Below are 20,810 nucleotides of genomic sequence, written 5' to 3' on the forward strand. Positions count from 1 at the left end.
AAGTTGTTATCTAGTGGTTGAAACTGTTTGCTAAGTTTTTATGTGATACTGCTATTGTCAGCAAGCGATCTAGGACTTGCTCCCTCATTTCTCTATTCTAAGCCCAACCTGTACTTTCATTTCTCTATTCTCTTCAAGGTAGGAAACTAATTCTATTATGAAGGAATCTGTAGGATGCACAATTTAATCTTTAGACCTTATAAAAGAGATGGCTAACATTTTTCTGTAATAGCATAGCCAAAATAAGAGCTTAAATTATAATCTCATAGCTAGATTTACTTCGCCATCAGCAAAGTAAACAGAAAGTAGGAAAAACCTCCATTTCAGACCAAAGGGAAAGAAAGTTTTAAAGTGAGAATATAATTTTCCTCATGGGCATTGTCTACCTTAGAAAAACTACTACAGAACATGCCTGTGACTATAGACTTGTAGTTCAGGCCACCAAAGATTAGAGATGGGACACGGGCACTCCCTTGACTTGCATCCTCTGGTCTGCTTGAACACAAACCAGGAGGAAAAGAAAGCTTGGCATCAGAGGCAATGGGTGGCAGGCCTATTAATGGCTGATCTGTACAGTGATCTGCCCTCAAGGAGACCCAACAGGCCAGTCCACTGCAGTGGCTTTCAAAGTGGTAAGCCTGGGTTTCAGCAGAAGTCAGCTTGTGAAGAGCCCTGGCAGCTCTGCCAAGAGTTGGATCACTGAAAATGGACCTGCCCTGCAGTCGAAGGATGCCCAGGTCAGAGCCACAGATCTTATTGGCTCTAAGCTGAAAAGCCCTTCACTCAACCCAACTTCCAAAGTGACCACTGCAGCTGAAGGGACGGCCAAGTAGGGTCAGCAACATTGCAGGCAGAACTGTAAATTTCTTGTTAGAGATGCCCCCTGCCTTTACCTGGCCAGCTCTCCTCCCAGGCTAGCCAAGTAATGAAAGTCAACAGAGTGCCTTTCCCTAGGAGGTTCACACCTCCCTTAGGATGTACCCCATGTGAAGAGATAGATAGGTCTGGGCCTCTTAACTTACAAGGCCTAAAGCCCAACAGATTATTATCAAGCCCCTTCTATCAGGTTCTATTTGCCTCTCAACCAGAAAACTTAATTGTAGCTTAGACAGCACCTTTCTTAGCTCCTCTAATAATGACTCTGTCCTTTGTTCTAGACTCTGTCTAGTGCACTTGGGCCTCATTCCTTTGTAATCGTAACCTCTACTCTACCACCAATGGCTCTACTCCCAACCTGTGTGTACTGATGGTCCTCTTCCCCACTTAATGCTGTATAATTGTTCAAAATTTCTCTACAGACAAACCCCTCTACCTACAAAAGATGAGTGACTTTTCTCCCAGTCTTGGCTGGAATCAGCTTTCCGGTCTGTTGGGTGTTCCCCAATAAACCCTTTCCCTTAAAAAAAAAAAAAAGAGGGAGGTGCCTTTCTCTGAAGGGAGAAGAGAACTTCCACTTTAACTATGACTTTGTCTAAATATGATCAGAGTCAGCAGACTCGGAAGGCTTCCATAGATTTGGCAACTCATGACAGGAGCCTAGGGTGGTACTAGAGTGTCAATTTGTTGGGTCAACAACAGGAGTCACTGTGCACTTGCTCCTCATGTGGGATCTCTGTCCTTAATGTGCTATACATTGTGATTTAGTGCTATAACTAGTACTCAAGCAGTATGTTTCACTTTGTGTTTCTGTGTGGGTACAAACTATTGAAATCTTTACTTAATATATACTAAATTGATCTTCTGTATATAAAGAGAATTGAAAATGAATCTTGATGTGAATGGAAGGGGAGAGGGAGCAGGAAAGGGGAGAGTTGCGGGTGGGAGGGAAGTTATGGCGGGGGGAAGCCATTGTAATCCATAAGCTGTACCTCGAAATTTATATTCATTAAATAAAATTTTTTTTAAAAATGGCATAACTATTATTTTACACAATCAATACTCACCCAATTTTGTCTATTTTTTTTTAAATCTGGCATCTCTGAGGTGTGATCTTGGATCATATCTCCATATTTGAAAACTACTTTTTGCACTCCATTAGTGTGATTCCACTGCTAACAAACTGATGCAATCCCTTTGCTTAAAAATGTCTGCTACTGATTTGAATGTCTCCCCCAGATTTCATGTATTGGAAAATTAACCTCCAATGTACCCGTACTTCAGGAAGTGTGAACTTTTAGTGGTGATTAATGCCATTATTGCATGATTATGATTGCAAGAGTAGGTTCCTTATAAAAATTTGTGTTTTTTTTTTCTGTCTTTCTCCTTTCTGTGTCTCTGCCTTTCAAGTTGATGAAAATAATACAGTTTTTGAAAAATGAAAGACATTCTTTTAGCTCAGAGGTTGTAAAAAATGCACTGTTGCATGGAAAGCCAAGACACTATGGCAAAAAAAAAAAAAAAAAAAGTCATAACTGAAGAATCTCTATGAGATCCCAGGAAAAAGAAGGGGCCATCAAAGAAGGAACTGCTTTTCTCTGAAGGGAGGAGAGAACTTCCACTTTGCCTATGGCCTTGTCTAAACACTGACGGAGCTCATGGTCTCAACAGGCTTCATAACCCTTGCAGCTCATGTCAAGAGCCTCGTCATACATAAGAGTGTTAATTGTTAAATTAATAAAAGGAGTCACTGTGTACTTATTCCCCATGCAGGCCCTCTGTCCTTAATGAGTTGTACTATGAGAATTAACAGTAAAACTTGTTCTTAAACAGTTCTTTGTACTTTGTGTGTGTGCAAATTGTTGAAAATTTTACTTAGTATAGAATTGGTGTTCTGTATAGAAAGTTAATTAAAAACAAATCTTAATGAAGAATGGGATGGGAGAGGGGGTGGGAGGGCGTGTATGGGGGGAAGAATTGTTATATTCTTAAAGTTGTACTTATGAAATTTGTATTCATTAAATAAGTTTTCTTAAAAAAAAAAAAAAAGCCCTTTGAGGGCTGGCACTATGGCATAGCAGGTAAAGCCGCCGCCTGCCAGTTCAAGTCCTGGGTGCTCCACTTCCAACCCAGCTGCCTGCTACAGCACCTGGGAAAGCAGCAGTGGATGGCCCAAGTGTTTGGGCCACTACACCCACATGGGAGACTTGGGGAAAGAACCAGGATCATGGTTTCGGATCAGCCCAACTCTGGCCATTTGAGGAGTGAATCAGTGGATAGAAGATATTTCTCTCTCTCTCTGCCCCTTCCTCTGTAACTCTACCTTTCAAATAAATAAATAAATATTTTTTTAAAAAGTAAATAAACTTGTATATAATCATGTAGGCAACTAAATCAATGCTTAGTTTTGATTTTCTTGCATTCTTGTTTTAGTATTTTTGAATGCTTTGTTCAAGGTCTATATGTGTGATTAAGGCAAGTAACCCACCCTGGAATTTTATTGAATTGAGGCCTCTGACACGTGTGGCTCCTAGTGTGTTTGCCACACAACACAAGAGCCTACATTTGGAATGTTAGCTTCCTACTTGGCATCTTTTTCTTTCCTTATTCTTGGCAGTCACAATTCAAATAATGTCATCTCTTGTAATTGTGCAAGGTGCAACTGTGATTGGCTAGCTCTGACTTAATAGTATCTACCTCTGTCAAAAATGCCTGGCTGAGTTTCTTCTGTTGGTGTAGAAGGACTTCTGTTGGTACAGATGCTACACTAAACCAACAAAAGATTTCTGTGAAAACTTTTGTGGTTCAAACTGACTTTGTAAATGATCCAACAGGGGCAGAGGACAGTGTGATCATTAGCACAAGGGCAAGGCATCGCCACAAAAACAGCATACTGGGAGATGAACAGGAGCGGTTCTTAGCTATTAAGCACTTATCAAAGCCTCTGCTGGAAGAATTGCCAAGTATTCCTCATGACCCCTAAGACCAAAATGAGGATGTGGAAATAATAAAACTCAAACTTCTGCTATCCCTGCCTGCTGAAAAGTATAATACCACCTACAACTGAAGAGTAAATACCACCTACAAATGATGAGTGTAATACCTCCTGCAGCCGAAGAGCATAATTGTACCTACAACAAAGGAGGGTCATACCACCTGCAGCTGAAGAGTATAATTCCACATACGACTAAAGAGTAAATTCCAATACAATTGAAGAATGTAATACCACCTACAGTTCAAGGACACAGCGAGTAGGAGTGAGGTCTACCAACATACAGACACACTATTGGCATTCACATGTCCTAGCCAATGCCTCTCTGTTAGCTACACCCTATCTTCATAATGGAATCTTCTTTTTGAAGCTTTCATGTTATGAAAATTTTCAACATGGAGAAAAGTAGAACAGTTCAAAGGAAACCCATGTAAAAATATACTATCAGCTTCAAGAAACTTCAATTCATGGTCAAGCTTATTTTGTCCTTATCAATAGCACTTCCCCTTTTCTGTATTAGTTTGCATTCAACCTCAGATGTTATAACATTTCATCCAGAACTATTTCAACATGTATTCCTAGAAGATGAGAACTTTAACATGATCTAACAAAAATACCATGATCACATTTAAAATTAGGAATTCCCAATATTCTATCAGTGTTCAAATTTCATTTGTCTGGTGCACATATTTTATTTGCAGCTTCTGTTATTTTTACAGAATACAAATATGACCTGGACATTGTTAGTGACTAATATTTTCCTTGATACTTTTAGCTTACAGATTTCTATTTATTATTTATTGTAATCTTTGTTGATGAAATCATTTAGCCTATATGATGAGTGCTTCTCAAACTGTAATAATGCATGCACATCCCCTGGAGACTACCAAATGCAGAATCTGAGTTAGTGAGTGTTGGAAGGTCTCACATTTTTTTTTTTTTGGCCAGGCAGAGTTAGATAGTGAGAGAGAGACACAGAGAGAGTGTTATAGCCAGTAAGAGAGAGACAGAGAGAAAGGTCTTCCTTCCATTGGTTCACACTCCAAACGACCACTACGGCCGATGCGCTGCGCTGATCCGAAGCCAGGAGCCAGGTGCTTCTCCTGGTCTCCCATGCGGGTGCAGGGCCAAGCACTTGGGCCATCCTCCACTGCCTTCCCAGGCCACAGCAGAGAGCTGGACTGGAAGAGAAGCAACCGGGACAGAATCCGGCGCCCCAACCAGGACTAGAACCCGCAGTGCCAGCGCCACAGGCAGAGGATTGGCTAGTGAGCCGCGGCACCAGCTACATACTTCATTTCTAACAAGTGCTCAGTCTCTGTCATTTGACATTGTTGCTGTCATTGGACAGACCACCCTTGAGTAGAGAGGCCATAGCATAACCTACCGTTTGGATTTTGCTGATTGAATCCTTTTAGGTAGTTTAGCCTGTCCAGCTGACCTCTAACTTTCTTACATTGGTAGTTGAATAGAGACTTGATCAAATTCAGATTTTTTTGTTTTGTTTTGTGTTTGTGTTTTTTTCTTATATGGGTGGCATTTTGTTCCTCATCAGGAAGCACATGAAACTAATGTTTAGTTGTCTTTTTCTTTACACTATTGGTACCTTTGAGGTCCATTAATTCATTAGCTGGTACAAAAAGATGGTATTCTAATTCCTTCTTTTCTTATTCATTTATTATTTAGCTATCTGCATAAAGATCAATCTCTCCTCATCTGCTATTTAGCTACTTAGTGATAAAGTTCATATAAGAATCCCAGGGGATGGCAGGGCTTCTTCTCCTTCATTTACCAGTTTTCAAAATAATGAGCTGATGATCTGTACAGTGATCTGCCCTCAACAGGCCAGTCCACTGCAGTGGCTTTCAATGTGGTAAGCCTGGGTTTCAGCAGAAGTCAGCTTGTGAAGAGCCCTGGCAGCTCTGCCAAGAGTTGGATCACTGAAAATGGACCTGCCCTGGAGTCGAAAGATGCCCAGGTCAAAGCCACAGATCTTATTGGCTCTAAGCTGAAAAGCCCTTCACTCAGCCCAGCTTCCAAAGGGACCACTGCAGCTGAGGGTATGGTCAAATAGGGTCAGCAACATTGCAGGCAGAACTGTAAATTTCTTGTTAGAGATGCCCCCTGCCTTTACCTGGCCAGCTCTCCTCCCAGGCCAGCCAAGTAATGAAAGTCAACAGAGTGCCTTTCCCTAGGAGGTTCACACCTCCCTTAGGATGTACCCCATGTGAAGAGATAGATAGGTCTGGGCCTCTTAACTTACAAGGCCTAAAGCCCACCAGATTATTATCAAGCCCCTTCTATCAGGTTCTATTTGCCTCTCAACCAGAAAACTTAATTGTAGCTTAGACAGCACCTTTCTTAGCTCCTCTAATAATGACTCTGTCCTTTGTTCTAGACCCTGTCTAGAGTACTTGGGCCTCATTCCTTGGTAATCATAACCTCTACTCTACCACCAATGGCTCTACTCCCAACCTGTGTGTACTGATGGTCCTCTTCCCCACTTAATGCTGTATAATTGTTCAGACCTGGTTAATGCCACTCTTAGGATCATTGGTTACTATCCTCACTCTGTCTTTTATGACCTTGTCTAAATATGAGCAGAGTCGGCAAACTTGGAAGGCTTCCATAGCCTTGGCAACTCATGACGACAGCCTAGGGTGGTTACTGGCGCCATAAACTAGAGTGTCAATTTGTTGGGTCAACAACCGGAGTCACTGTGCACTTGCCCCTCATGTGGGATCTCTGTCCTTAATGTGCTGTACATTTTGATTTAATGCTATAACTAGTACTCCAACAGTATGTTTCACTTTGTGTTTCTATGTGGGTGCAAACTGTTGAAATCTTTATACTAAATTGATCTTCTGTATATAAAGAGAATTGAAAATGAATCTTGATGTGAATGGAAGGGGAGAGGGAGCGGGAGAGGGGAGGGTTGCGGATGGGAGGGAAGTTATGGGAGGGGGAAGCCATTGTAATCCATAAGCTGTACACTGGAAATTTATATTCATTAAATAAAAGTTTAAAAAAAAATAATGAGCTGATTTACTTATATCTTCCAGTGATCAGTGGTGACCAATTAGTTGTTTGTCTGATGATGTTTGTTGTGGTTGCTCTCGTTTTTAAATTAATTATGAGCTCATATACTTATAATATTCCATGCATCTCAATCCATTTCACCTAGTATCTTCATCTGAAAGGCTGCTCAAGTTGGACGTCAAATCCTTATGATACAACCTTGGTAGTCTTTGATTGCCTTTTTCCTTTCTTGTGTGGCAACATGTTCTTGGCTCAACTTGTATATTAATTATATTTCCTGACCCAGATCTGAAATCAACCATTTCTCCCAAGACCTTTGTTTCTTTTAGTGGAAAGTGTACTGGGTATTATGGTGTTCATTATAGCTAGGTTGGCATAACAAGATATTTTAATTCCATAAATTGATTCCTTAGTATTTTCAGTTGAAACATATATTATGTATTTATTATAATACAGTATTGCATACTGTATTGTATTTCTCATAAAATGCTGCTTTTTTTCTACAGAAATTAACTTCAGAAAAGTAATATAAATAAAAATGTTTGACTTGTTTTATTAAATGTACCGTATGAACAAAAAGCACCATTCTTAGAGTAGTGAGTACTTTATAATAAAGTCAGTACAGGCCTGGAAAAATTATTTCGCTTTTTCTAAATCCAATTTCATGATCTGAAAAATACCTTCTTCACAGGGCTATTCATAACAAAGCTATCATTTACCTAGTATTTGCTGGAAGTCAGACACTTTACATAGATTTTTTTCATTTAATCCTTATAGCAGCATTTTCAAGTAAATGTATTTTCCTCTTTTTACAAATGAGTAAACTTTCCCAAGGTGACACAGCCAGTTAAGCAGAGAGTCAATGCTTCCACACAGGTCTCTTTGGCTCCATGCTTTTAACCTAGAGTATGGGGTGGCAGTGAAGTCAGAGAATGAAACTATCGTGCCACTAGCCCAAGACCTCACAAATGGTGTTCAATGGAGAATAACTGTGAGTTAACAGAAGTGGCCTTGGTGGAGTTGTGCTTGGCATTTGGGATGGGAGGTTGGAGGATGGATGGGGCGAGCAGGCCAGCCTGCTCCCTGCTTTACCAGGCGTCTGTCCCATTGACACTCCATCTTGCTAATTTCCCATGTTAGGTTAACCTATGTGTCCACCATGACAGATGCTCTCATGTCAGAGCTCAAGGTCAGCCCTCAAGAGTTCAGGCTGGCACCTTCTGTCATGTTGTCTTTTGAATATACTCAGCAAGTGGCAGGCATCCGGAGGCAAGCACGCTTTGGCCTCTTCCCCTTACATCGTGTGTCATTAGCTGCTACACAGCTGTTTGTTCAAAACAAAACTCACAAAACTGACAGATTCATCTGCTAATGTCAAGAGACATCAGAGCCAATTACAGGAAAGTTCCAAGAAGCAAATACGGTCACTTTTCAGCAAATGCGATGAAGAAAACAAGAGTCTTGTCATTAAAAGAGGACAAACACATTTTCTTCTCAGCAGGCTTACTCCAGAAAAACAGATTTATTTTAATACATAGTCTCATTATAAATGCTTTTAATAATTTCAAATCAAAGCATAAACCCCATGTCCAGCCAACCTATTATTTTTATTTATTTATTTATTTTTTACAGGCAGAGTAGATAGTGAGAGAGAGGGAGACAGAGAGAAAGGTCTTCCTTTTTGCCGTTGGTTCACCCTCCAATGACCACTGCAGCCGGCGCATCACACTGATCCGAAGCCAGGAGCCAGGTGCTTCTCCTGCTCTCCCATGCGGGTGCAGGGCCCAAGCACTTGGGCCATCCTCCACTGCCTTCCCGGGCCATAGCAGAGAGCTGGCCTGGAAGAGGGGCAACCGGGAAAGAATCCGGCACCCCAACCGGGACTAGAACCCAGTGTGCTGGCACCACAAGGTGGAGGATTAGCCTGTTAAGCCACGGCGCCAGCCCCAGCCAACCTATTATTAACCATTTTGAGCTAGTGAGCAGGATTTCCATTATAAGTGATATCTTCATAATAACAGAATATTTATGTAAAAAGTACAGAATTTTGAAACTTTCAACAAAGCAAATTAACTTTTTTTAACTTTTATTTGATAAATATAAATTTCCAAAGTACAACTTCTGAATTATAGCAGCTTTTCCCCCCATAACCTCCCTCCCACTCGCAACCATCCCATCTCCCATTCCCTCTCCCATCCCATTCTTCATCACAACTCATTTTCAATTATGATTATATACAGATCAACTTAGTATATACAAAGTAAAGATTTCAACAGACTGTACCCACACAGACACACAAAGTATAGAGTACTGTTTCAGTAGTAGTTTTACCACTAATTCGCATAGTACAACACATTAAGGACAGAGATCCTACATGGAGAGAAGGTGCACAGTGACTCCCATTGTGGATTTAACAATTGACATTCTCATTTATGATGTCAGTAATCACCCAAGACTCTTGTCATGAGCTGCCAAGGCTATGGAAGTCTCTTGAGTCCACAAACTCCGATCTTGCAAATTAACTCTCAAAACTACTCTGATGTCCAATAATTTGGTAGGACTCACAACCTCACTGGAAGCTATTATAGTCAGATTGTGGTTATCTCAGGAAAGGATGTGGATTAAAATCAACCTGGTGAGGAAGTGCGTAAGGCAGAGTCCATGAGACATTCCAAACTCAGAGCTTCCATTGACCTCTCTTGCAGAGTCAGAATGCATTACTTTCCCAGCTTTAACCATGTGTGCAAAATATTGCCAGTCAGGAAAACTCTGCATTTTTATATTCAGTGTTTTTATTGGAGCTCCATAGAAGGCATTTTTGATTGTTCACACGGCTGATCTTAGACTCTAATCATAAACTACTCCAGGCATAGCCCAAAGCCCCCACTTTGAATCCCATTGTTGGGATTCAGATATAATATGACTGATATGTCAAAAATCAAGATAATAATAACAAGAGTTAATTGCCCAGGCACTGTGTTGAGCCAGGCACTTTACAAATATCTCATTTAATCCACACAAGAAGGAAGTCTACTTAGTAGCACTAATATGAATCAGAGAAAAATTGAGACCCAAAGAGACTAAGCTCTACATCATACACTCAGTGCATGGAAGAACTTGGATGAGAGTCCACTGTTGAATGGTTCTAGTGTCCTCCACCACAATGCACTTCCAAAGGGAAAGCATGGCTTCCAGGACAAATGACTCCCCAGGGCTCCATTTATCTCCTCCAGAAAACCGCCTTCTGGAATCAGTAACCCAGCAACCCACAGGGAAAGCCCAACAGACAGATTCACCATCCAAATCAAAGGAAGGGACTTTGAGGATTACCTTCCACTGCAAGATCCTACACATACAGATAACTGCAATAGAGAATGCAAAGTTAAAATGGCCCTGAAAGGGAATTTATCAACAAAAAGCACAAACTGGACAGGAGTGTGAGGTATGGAAATGTACAGTTTTAATAGATTAAGCTTTAGGAGTTGGGTAATATTTATAAAGAAATGTGTTTTTATAAACTGAAAATATGGGGCAGAATTGTTGGTTTGTGTTTCATCATGTAACAACATAATGTCTAAGGTTTTTGAGTTCTTCAGTTATTCATAGTGACAGGGCTTAGCCATTCAAGCAAGTTTCTTTTAATAGACTGGTTTTCCCAACAGTATAAAATAGATGCTCTGAACTATATACTCAGTTTTTGAATTCTGAGTGTGGTTTGTTTAGGAAAGTTTTTGATCTTTTATGCAATCTTTGTTAAGGAGCAGAACTTTGAACACATACATATTGCCATTTAACAACTGATATGTGGTTTTTTGAATGAGGCTTTAGATATCCTGAAATAGTTTATCTGTCTTTGCTTGCTGTATGATAATATCTAAACAAGCTTACTACTACCTTTTATATTAATGTGAAGAAGAAAATAATAGTAATTTCATTTTCTTTACAGGTCATATCAGGACCTTAGGAAGTTTGGATATTTTGGAAGGGTAGAAATGCGTTCCAGAAAGTCATATACTTTGGCATCATAGAAGATGGTCGCTACAAAAAACATAGAAAGAAAAGCATTCTCAGATTTAAGGGATTTTGTTCATGTTAAAATCATTATAAAGTCAAGACTTTTCACTTTCATATAAGAATGTGTAAATTTTCATGCCTCAAACAAAGCAATAGATTGAATTCATAATTAGAACTACAGTATCATATTTTAATTGTCGGTGCCCAAAATGCAACCTTGAAAGGAACAAAATAAACTTGATAGCAATAAATCTATGCCATATGCAATTATATCTATATACATATAGATATATATGATTTTCCCCTCATATTTGGCTTAAAGCTCTCAAAACCTTATGAAATTAGGACTCATTGTTAGTTGCTTTGAGTTACTTTTCCAAATTCACATTAAGAAGTTCTTAAAGAAAGCAAGATGACTAAGCATATTTTAAGCTCTTCTTCCATCATTTTATCTTTTTTTAAAAAAGATTTATTTTATTTATTTGAAAGACAGAGTTACAGAAAGAGGCAGAGACAGAGAGAGAGAGGTCTTCCATCTGCCAGTTCACTCCCCAAATGGCCACAACAGCCAGAGCTGAGCCTATCCAAAGTCAGGAACCAGGAGCTTCTCCTAGGTCTCCCACGTGGATGCAGGGACCCAAGGACTTGGGCCATTTTTTACTGCTTTCCCAGGCCATAGCAGAGAGCTGAATTGGAAGTGGAGCAGCCAGGACTAGAACCTGCGCTTATATGGGATGCTGGCGCTTCAGGCCAGGCTTTAACCTGCTGTGCCACAGTATTGGCCCCCAGTTATTTTCTCTTAATAACAATCTTACATTGAGTAATTAATTTGTTTCAGTCACCATGCTATCCCGTATTGGATACAGAATAGGTAAATAAGCAAGCTGAGAGACTGTGGGAGGGTGCCAGAGGATCTGAGAAGGCTTTGCATGGAAATTAACATTTAGATTGGATCTTGAAGGATGACTAAGAGTGCTAATGAAACGAGTGTAAGCAGAGTAACACATGAACTGAGACCAGGTCTCTTCTTGGCTTCCTTTCAACCTTTATGTGCATTTTCTTTGTCAATCATGTGCATCGTGTGTAGTGAGAGGGGCCTTGGAAACATCCCCACAGAAAATCTCCTGGTCAGGCCTAGTGGGATCAGAATCCCAGGGGGAAAAGCCAATTCTAATGGCAGGCCTCAGGGTTCTTCAAAGGGCTTCTACTCGTAGGTCAAATGGGAAGATTGAAGGATCCAGACCAGGGTCTGGCTGAGAGGAGCAGTGGCCAGGATGATACCCTCAGTCTCTGGACTGGACGAATGTCACATGCAGGCTCCGACGTAACCTAACACAACTCACCAGGGTGCAAGACAGAGGGGAAGTGCAGCCAAATCCCTGGTGAGTAACAGGATTTCATTTTCTGAGGCCTCCACCACACAGTATCTATCACACGTGGTGAGCTGATGTGTGGTGAAGAGCTGGCCAAGGATTGTATTAGGGAATCCTGGTGAACATAATCAAAAGCATAGGAGAGGGGGCAAGGAAGGTAGATTTATCAGTAGGATTAACTCATGCAAAAGCTGAAGGGTCCCACAATCTTCCGTCTACAAGACGGACACCCAGGGGAAGCCAGTGCTGTCATTCTAGGTCAAGATCAAAGTCCTGAGCACCAGAGAAGCTGATGGTGTAAGTCCCAGACCCAGGGCAGGGGAAAGGAGGTGAGATGTCCCAGCTCATACACACAGGCAGGATTGAACAAATGAATCTTCCCTTCCTCTGTTTTTTGTTCTATTCAGGTCCAAGTTAGGTTGAATGGTGGCTACCCATATTGGGGAGGGTGCACTACTTATTGAACTTACTCATTCAAATCTCATCTGGGAACACCCTCACAGACAGACTCAGAGCACCCTTGGCCCATTCAAATTGATTATAGAATATTAACCATTAGAAGGATTTCAGAATTCTACCAGTTGCTAAAATAATGCATATACTTGCATTATACTCATATCTCCTTTAATCTGCAAGGCCCTATACAATAGTTGTTATGGTCCCCATTTAACAGTGGATGGACTCAGGTTCATTGGCATACTTACTTAATACCACACAGTAAGAGGTAGCCAATGTCCAAACAGGTCTGTTTGCTATAAAGCCAGTACATTAAAGGGCTGCCTTTTGTGTTTTTCCTGTCCTGATTTAATAATAAGCAAAAATTATAAAATAAAATTTAGCCTTTAATCTGTGTATATTTCATCCTTCCATCAGTTTCACATTGCAAAATGTAATTGCTTGCAATCCTTTCCTTGAAAAATCCACATTTTCATTTGACTTACAATTAGCACATTCATGCTCTATTTTAGCTTTTTAGTAAGCATAACTATTCTTTTCAAATTCATTAGTTAGCACTTAAACATGTGCTTTGGGGGCTCTGGTAAAAAGAATGACATTATGACTTCAGAGTATGAGCAGATGAGGTGTCTGTTCATGTAAGGGTCTTGCCGTCTGTGCGGGGGCCTTGCTTTTGCGTCATTTCTGCCATGTGTTCTGACTTCTCTGCCTGCATAAAACACCATGTGGGATCACAGCACCCAAGAGACCCATAAAATGTAGTCCTGAGGATAATACAGTTTCTTGTTCCCTTAGCTGAATTCTCCTAGGGTGCTGTCTTGTAGTACTTTTTTTCTCTATTCAGATACCCACTGGGAGTTGAACAAGAATACCATGAACGAAGACTCTTCTGTTTTGCAGTCACTGGGGTGAATGTGCACTGTGTTTCAGTCCTTGTACAATAGTTCCCTCTTCATTCATTCCGCTTTTATCAACCATCACCACACCTCGCCCCACAGCAATGTGTGACCATTGTTCTAATGCCCAAAGCTTCCACAGGTAGTACAGAATCTAATGGATTTTTCTAATTAGACTTTGTTAAAGCCATAAAGTTGACGTAAAGCCTTATTTCACATCTTGCAAGTGAAATTCTGTCATGGATTTAGATCAAGCAAAAAGACATCAAATCCTTGACACTAAACTGACAGTGATGGACACATCCTGACTACAGGCCGATTTGGGGTGGAGAGCACACAGCTGTTCAGTAGGACTCAGACAGCTCCAGGGGGTGACATGCATAGGAGCTCCAATTACAGGCAGCCCTGGAGCTGGCGTGGGGCACCCTGCAAGTGAGTTTGGAGAGATTAGTCATGGAAGACCCTTTTAAGAGAAATTCAGGACTTATGAGGACAATGCCACCATTACAAATCAGGGAGGCAAAAATAGTGCATTACTGAGCATAAAACCTGGTGCTAGGTGGTCATGAGTTCAAATGGTTTACCTAAGTGACCCTGTGCAAGCTACTTAACTTCTTCAGGCTTTACTCTCCTCATCTTTAAAATGGGTTAATAGCAGTATCTATAGGTTTCTTATGGGAATTCAGTGGGTTAATATTTGTAAAGCAGGTAGATACCACCTGACACATAGTAAATATCCCATAAGTGTGTTTTAAAAAATCTTAAAGCATGTGTGAGTGCTCTTCCTGCCGATGCTTAATAAAATCAGATATGAATCACGTGACCAAGATTGTCAGTAGTTTCCCTCTATTCTCAATTACTGAGATGGTTATTGTTGCTGCAACACAACATTACTTCAAATTATAACAACTTCAATTGTTTTATGCATTTGTGGATGCTTACACACTCTACAGTTCTTTAAAATGGGAATAAAGTACTAACTATAGAGATATGTCTGGATACTTCAAAATATTTTCAAGAAAAAGACATTAAAACATGTTGAAATCCATGGAGAGTTTTTCACAATATGCATTTTCATAATTTTTGGAAACCATTCTTATGCATTTATTTATAAATGTTTTGCACCAAAATAACCTTGTCTTTTAATTCTATTTTCTACAAACTTTTGGAAGTGCCCTCCTAGTTGTACAAGGATACACTTGTTCTTTGTTGCATTGTTTGCAGCAGAGAAAAAAATTAGAAATAATTTAGGTGTCTGTCAGTGTAAGACTAGATAAATTGTGTCATATTAGTAAGACATAATAATAAAGATAGATAGATCATTTAAAATTGAATTAACTCTACCTGAAACTGCAAATATACATTTCTTCCTTTTTTTTAAGATTTTATTTGTTTACTTGAAAGTCAGAGTTACAGAGAGGCAGAGGCAGAGAGAGAGGTCTTCCATCCTCTGGTTCACTCCCCTGATGGCCGCCAACGGCCGGAGCTGCGCCTATCTGAAGCCAGGAGCCAGGAACCAGGAGCTTCTTCTGGGTTTCCCATGCAAGTGCAGGGATCCAGGGACTTGAGCCATCTTCCACTGCTTTCCCAGGCCATAGCAGAGAGCTGAATTGGAAGTGGAGCAGCCGGGACTCAAACGAGCACCCATATGGGATGCTGGCACTGCAGGCGGCGGCTTTACCCACTATACCACAGTGCCAGCCCCCAGATACACATTTCTAAGACAATGTTAAGCACGAAGAATATGTGCTATAAGAATATGTACTATGTACAGTAAATTTTCACTTAAAGTTTAAAAATACAACAGAAAAAGAATTATGTTATTTTGGACACATACATATGTAGATAACCTGTAACAAAAACAGGGACATGGAGGATGTACAACATTAAGAAGGTGATTTGAGGAAGGAGGGAGGAAAGGGAATCTGGCAGGGGCAGAGAAGGGGCGTTCAATTTCACTTCTATATTAAGTTTCTCAAAACAAGAAATGAGATCTGAAAAAAGCACTCTGAAATATTATTTATTAAATCAAGGTGGATACTACCTTATTCTCTACTTTTATTTATATATAAACATATTGATAATAAAAACAACCATAAACCAAACTGCATTTAAATGCCAAATCATAATTTTTTTTAAGTTTCCACCCTTGGATTTTATTACTTCCCTCGGCTAATTAAAAAATAAAATCAAGGGGGATTTCAGAACATTAACCTATCACCAACTGTGCCGGTGTTTTCTATGGATGGCCGTATTTTATGAAGTTTGGGGAGTACATTGGCACAGGGACTCCAAGGAATGCATTTTCATTATTTGAGGAAGGATTTTAATGGCCTGTTATACATCATTGTTAATGGGAGTCATGTACATAAATCCCTAAGCAGTCCTTTTAAAGGTTGCAGTTTTTGCTCAGCCAAAAATAAAAAGCACTCTCTCGCCTTCCTGGATAACTGTGCTCAGCAAGTGTGTTTTATATTTTCAAATGAAACAATATGGAAGCATTTATTTAGGGCATTTTGCCTTGCAAACTTTTTCAGCAGGACAGAAGGGCAACTAATCATTCCTGTGAATCTATGGAATACTTTAGATGTGTTATTAATTACAGGAACAAATAGCACCACCATGATCTCTTTCGGGGACTACATATTAAGATGTGGCTGGTGTGCTCTGAATTCAGCACGCCTTTGTTTATTGTGTGTCAATTCACTGGGACAGTGACCTATGACTGTAGAATGCAGCTTTGAGGTGAAATATGTGATCGACCTTTTAATGTTCTGTGGACAGCACATTATGTGTAAAATGTTCTCCAAATTAATTTTGTCAAATACTGCCTGCATTCTGACTAGAAAAAATTTTTATTGGCTGGAACATGAGAGTTTATAGTAGGTATATTTTAAGTTCTCAATTTCAATGTTATTTAATATTGCTTGGATTACTAAACCTGAAATTTATTCATATACTCTGTGATTTATTAACTTTCCATCATGCACTATTGGGCCCCAGAGATAAAGTGATGACCAAAATAATACCACTGTCTTCAAATTGTTAATAATCCAGTGAGTGATAGAGTCAAGAGGACAGGAAGATAGGTACTACATGTGTGGTAAGCAAAGAGTATTGAGGGAGCACTCAGAATTAAGGTCCAATGCAGTCTAGAGTGGTAAGAGTGCCAGGAAAGGTTTCATGGTCTCTATGTTGATGCTTCATTTGCAAACAAGAGGAAGAAGACACTAAGCAGAAGACCTAGCACATGGAAAGGCCCAGCAACAAAAGAAAGCATATTTGGGGACTAATTTTCAGGTTACTTCTTTAGTATAAAGACTGTTAATTGCAGTGGGAATTTGCCTAGTGGTTAAAGCCTCCAGTAAAGATGCCTGATTCCCATTTTGGAATGCCTGTGTTCAAATCCCAGCTCTGCTTTCTGATTCCAGCTTCCTGCTAACGCAGATCCTGGGAGGCAGCAGATGTGGCTCAAGTACTTGGGTGCACAACACTCTATTGGGAGGCCCGGATTGAGTCCCTAGCTCCTGGTTTTGGCTCTAGCCTAGCCCTGGCTGTTGGGAGCATTTAGGGAGTGAACCAGTAGATAGAAAGTCTCTATCTGTCTTTCAAATAATAAAAATACATTAAATTAAAAATTTTAAACCAGACTGGAACACTAGCTTGACTACCAAAGGTCAAGAGAGACATCTTCTTTGTTGCCAACTAGGCACAGCCCCTGGGCTAACAGTCTTTACACAGCTCGGAAGCTTTGTGCTCACAAGTCTCCATAATGTTGAGGAGATGCCTGTGTAGTGGTCATTGGAATATGGTCAAAGGCAAAAATCCTGAGTCCAAAGTTCTGGAAGTGGCCCAGGACAGGTGAGGATGCCAGAATGAAAGCTGTGTGCTGTGATGTAGACAGCCTCTAAGATGGTCTCCAAAGATGTATGACTTCTGGTAGTCACACCCTATGAAATCCTGTATTCTTGATAGTGATATCTGCTTGTCAACTCTTCTAAAAAAACAGAGTGAGGTAGAAGTCACTTTTGAGATTAAGTTAGTAAAAACCTAGGTTTCTACCTTCGGTTCTCTCTCTTTCCTACTTCCTACCCCTCCCCCACCATTGTTCATCTAACATGGCAGATAATGGAAAGCCCCTTATGGTGGAAACCAAGGCTCACCAGCAACCATATAAGTGAATTTGGAAGCAGATCTCTCCTGAGTCACTTCTTCAGATGAAGCTTCATCCTTTCCTGGAAGCTTAACCACAGCCAACTGGGAGATTTTAATCCAGAGACTCTCAGCTAATCTGTGCTCAGATTGTTGACACATAAACACTGTGGAATAATAAATATTTCTTGTTTTAATAATTATGAGGAAAACTTATTGTGCAGCAGTAAATAACATACATAACCACCATTCCCTCCAAGTACCTACAGTTCCACATTGTCAGGAAGACTGGTGGGTGGATTACAAAGAGTTATTATGATTGCCCACATTCAGAAACAAAGTTTATTTCAGGCCTGAAGTATATGTGAAAATAATGATGACAAACTAGGGGATTCAAAGTTGTTTGTGATGCTACCAGATTAAGGCAGAGTGGTGATGATTCAGTTGCTGGCAGGACTCAGGCCCCAATCCAATGGCATTCTCTTCTATGTGAGAGTGAATTCCACCTTCTTCTCTCTTCCGTCACCCACACACTTCCCTGGTGATACCCAGCTCTGGGTGATCAAAAGATTACCCAGACGGCTTTTCAGTCATACTGAAGATCTGTTGCTAAACACAAGTCTTTTTCAATTGGCTGTTTCTTTTCTCATTTGTGTCTGTTTTATTACAAACCTGAAATTTAGGATGATCTGGAATTTATGTACTTAGGCAACGTTTCTGGGACACCTTTCCTTTTATTTTCACATGATATAATCATGTTTCCTTCATTTGTTCACAAGAAAATGCATTGGGTGGTGAGCTCATGATCTGATCAGTCGTATTCTGGAATAGAAACTAATTCAAAGAGCAGAAATCTACAAAGGGTATTTGCCAAGTGAAAACATGTGAGTCATTGATACATTGATTCATTTGTTTAAATACTTGGGAAGGTTATGGTAAAAATTTAATGCTACAGGATTTTAGAGTCCTTCTAAATAAATAGTTGATTGTGTATCAAGAACCTAACCATTTTTTTCTTTACTTTGTAATACAGGAGAAGAAAACCTCCTGGCAATTTTGCGACGAAGATGGTGGAAGTATATGATCCTGGGACTCATAGACCTAGAAGCAAATTACCTGGTGGTCAAGGCTTATCAGTACACAACTCTGACCAGCATCCAGGTATCAATGGTTCCTCTTCCCTTCTCAACCTCCCTAGTATCCAGATATAGTTTGCTATCAGTTTAGTTGCTTGGGAATCTGAATACTACTAAGTTTTGCAACAAGAGAGAAATTGGTTGTATAAAAATTAACTTGAACTTTACAGATCTTATTAATTTTTCAATTGTAATTCAAATGTAATTGTACATCTTTTTCCTCTTTGTTCAGAGTATATCACAATAATCATTAATAATACAGAAAAATAGCTCCGGCTTTGCATGCTGCCAACTAACCTTATGTTAACATGAGAATGATTAATAAGTATAAAACAAATCTATTTTAATGATAGCTTAGAACATTTTAGAATGTTAAACTGATTTTGCAATCAAACTGCTTTCAACTTTTTTTATTTAGCTTTCTCTATTGTATAGAATTTGAACCTTGAAGGGTAAGATTTTTTTCTAAAGGGTGAAGATTAATCTCTTGCAATGTATTATGTATGAAGATTGTTACTGTATTGCTTGCTCTTTCCTCCTCCCTCTTTCTTTCCACACATACGCACCACACACAATTAAAAGTTTATCTTTGCTTTTCACAATTTTTGCCACACCTTTACTCTTCTTTACACTATAAATGATCAGCTTGAATCTCTTTTGCTGTTATTTTTTGTACAGAAGTATTATGAATTTCATAGCCATTCCAAATTCCAAGATAAAAACAAAACATTTGTACACATTACAGATAGCCTAGATGTGATACTTTAACAAGATTCCTGCCATCTTGTTAATTTGATAAAGAATAACAAAAAAAATGGAGAAACAAAGCACCAAAATAAATTTAAGTTATATAAAGTGATGGCAATGTAAGCCTGATTTAGCTTTCCTATGATTTTACTTCTAAATGAACTTCAAAGATCATGCCTTAATCTGTTTTTGTTACTGTAATAATATACTTAAGACTGGGTAATTTATATTGAATGGAAACGTACTGGCTCACAATTCCGGAGGCTTGGAAAAACAAGATTAAGAGGCCAACATCTTGTTAGAGACTTCTGACTGCATCATCCCATGGTGGAAAGGAGAAGGGAAAGAGGAATCAAGAGGGTGCCACACTGACTGCCTTCTAATGGCACCAAGCTCACCTGTGAGGGTGGAGCTTTCCTGGCCTGATCCTTTAAAGACCTTACCTCTTAATGCTCTCAAAATGGAAATTAAATTTCAACATGAGTTTTGGAGGGAACAACATTGAAATCACAGCACGTGGCCTTGAAACAAAACTGATGAATAGTAGCACTTTTCCAGAACCTCTCCATATGCATTTTGCATTCCAAGAGTATTTGTTGGATGGATTCCCTGATGAAGACATACTTTGAAGCAAGGAGTCAACTGATAAGAGAGATCTGAGTCTGCCTTCTCATTTTAATCCTTAAAATCCTATAGCTTTTGGCCTGAGGTTGGAAAATACAAGGGAGTAAAATCCAGTCATTTGAAATAAAATGGAGGAATCTGGAAAACATCATGCTGAGTGAAATAAGCCAGTTTCAAAGGGACAAATATCATATGTTCTCCCTGATCTGTGACAACTAACTGAGCACCTAAAAGGAAACTTGTAGAAGTGAAACTGAGGCCAGTGCCACAGCTCACTAGGCTAATCCTCTGCCTGCAGCGCTGGTACCCTGGGTTCTAGTCTTGGTTGGGGCGCCAGATTCTGTCCCGGTTGCTCCTCTTCCAGTCCAGCTCTCTGCTGTGACCCAGGAAGGCAGTGGAGGATGGCCCAAGTGCTTGGGCCCTGCACCCGCATGGGAGACCAGGAGGAAGCACCTGGCTCCTGGCTTCACATCAGCACAGGGTGCTGGCCGTAGCAGCCATCTGG

The 20,810-nt window shown here is 40.0% G+C and overlaps 1 protein-coding gene across 1 annotated transcript in view; it reads left to right on the forward strand.

Annotated features, from left to right (window-relative positions):
* Window positions 1-20,810, forward strand: part of SLC35F1 (solute carrier family 35 member F1) — a 467,572-nt gene that overhangs the window by 365,246 nt on the left and 81,516 nt on the right. The window contains exon 3 of the mRNA XM_062187689.1: window positions 18,832-18,959. Within this exon, the coding sequence (XP_062043673.1) occupies window positions 18,832-18,959 (128 nt within the window). The remainder of the gene's footprint in view (window positions 1-18,831; window positions 18,960-20,810) is intronic.

This window comes from Lepus europaeus, chromosome 3 (genome assembly GCF_033115175.1).
Source record: "Lepus europaeus isolate LE1 chromosome 3, mLepTim1.pri, whole genome shotgun sequence".
In the NCBI taxonomy this organism is placed as follows: domain Eukaryota; kingdom Metazoa; phylum Chordata; class Mammalia; order Lagomorpha; family Leporidae; genus Lepus; species Lepus europaeus.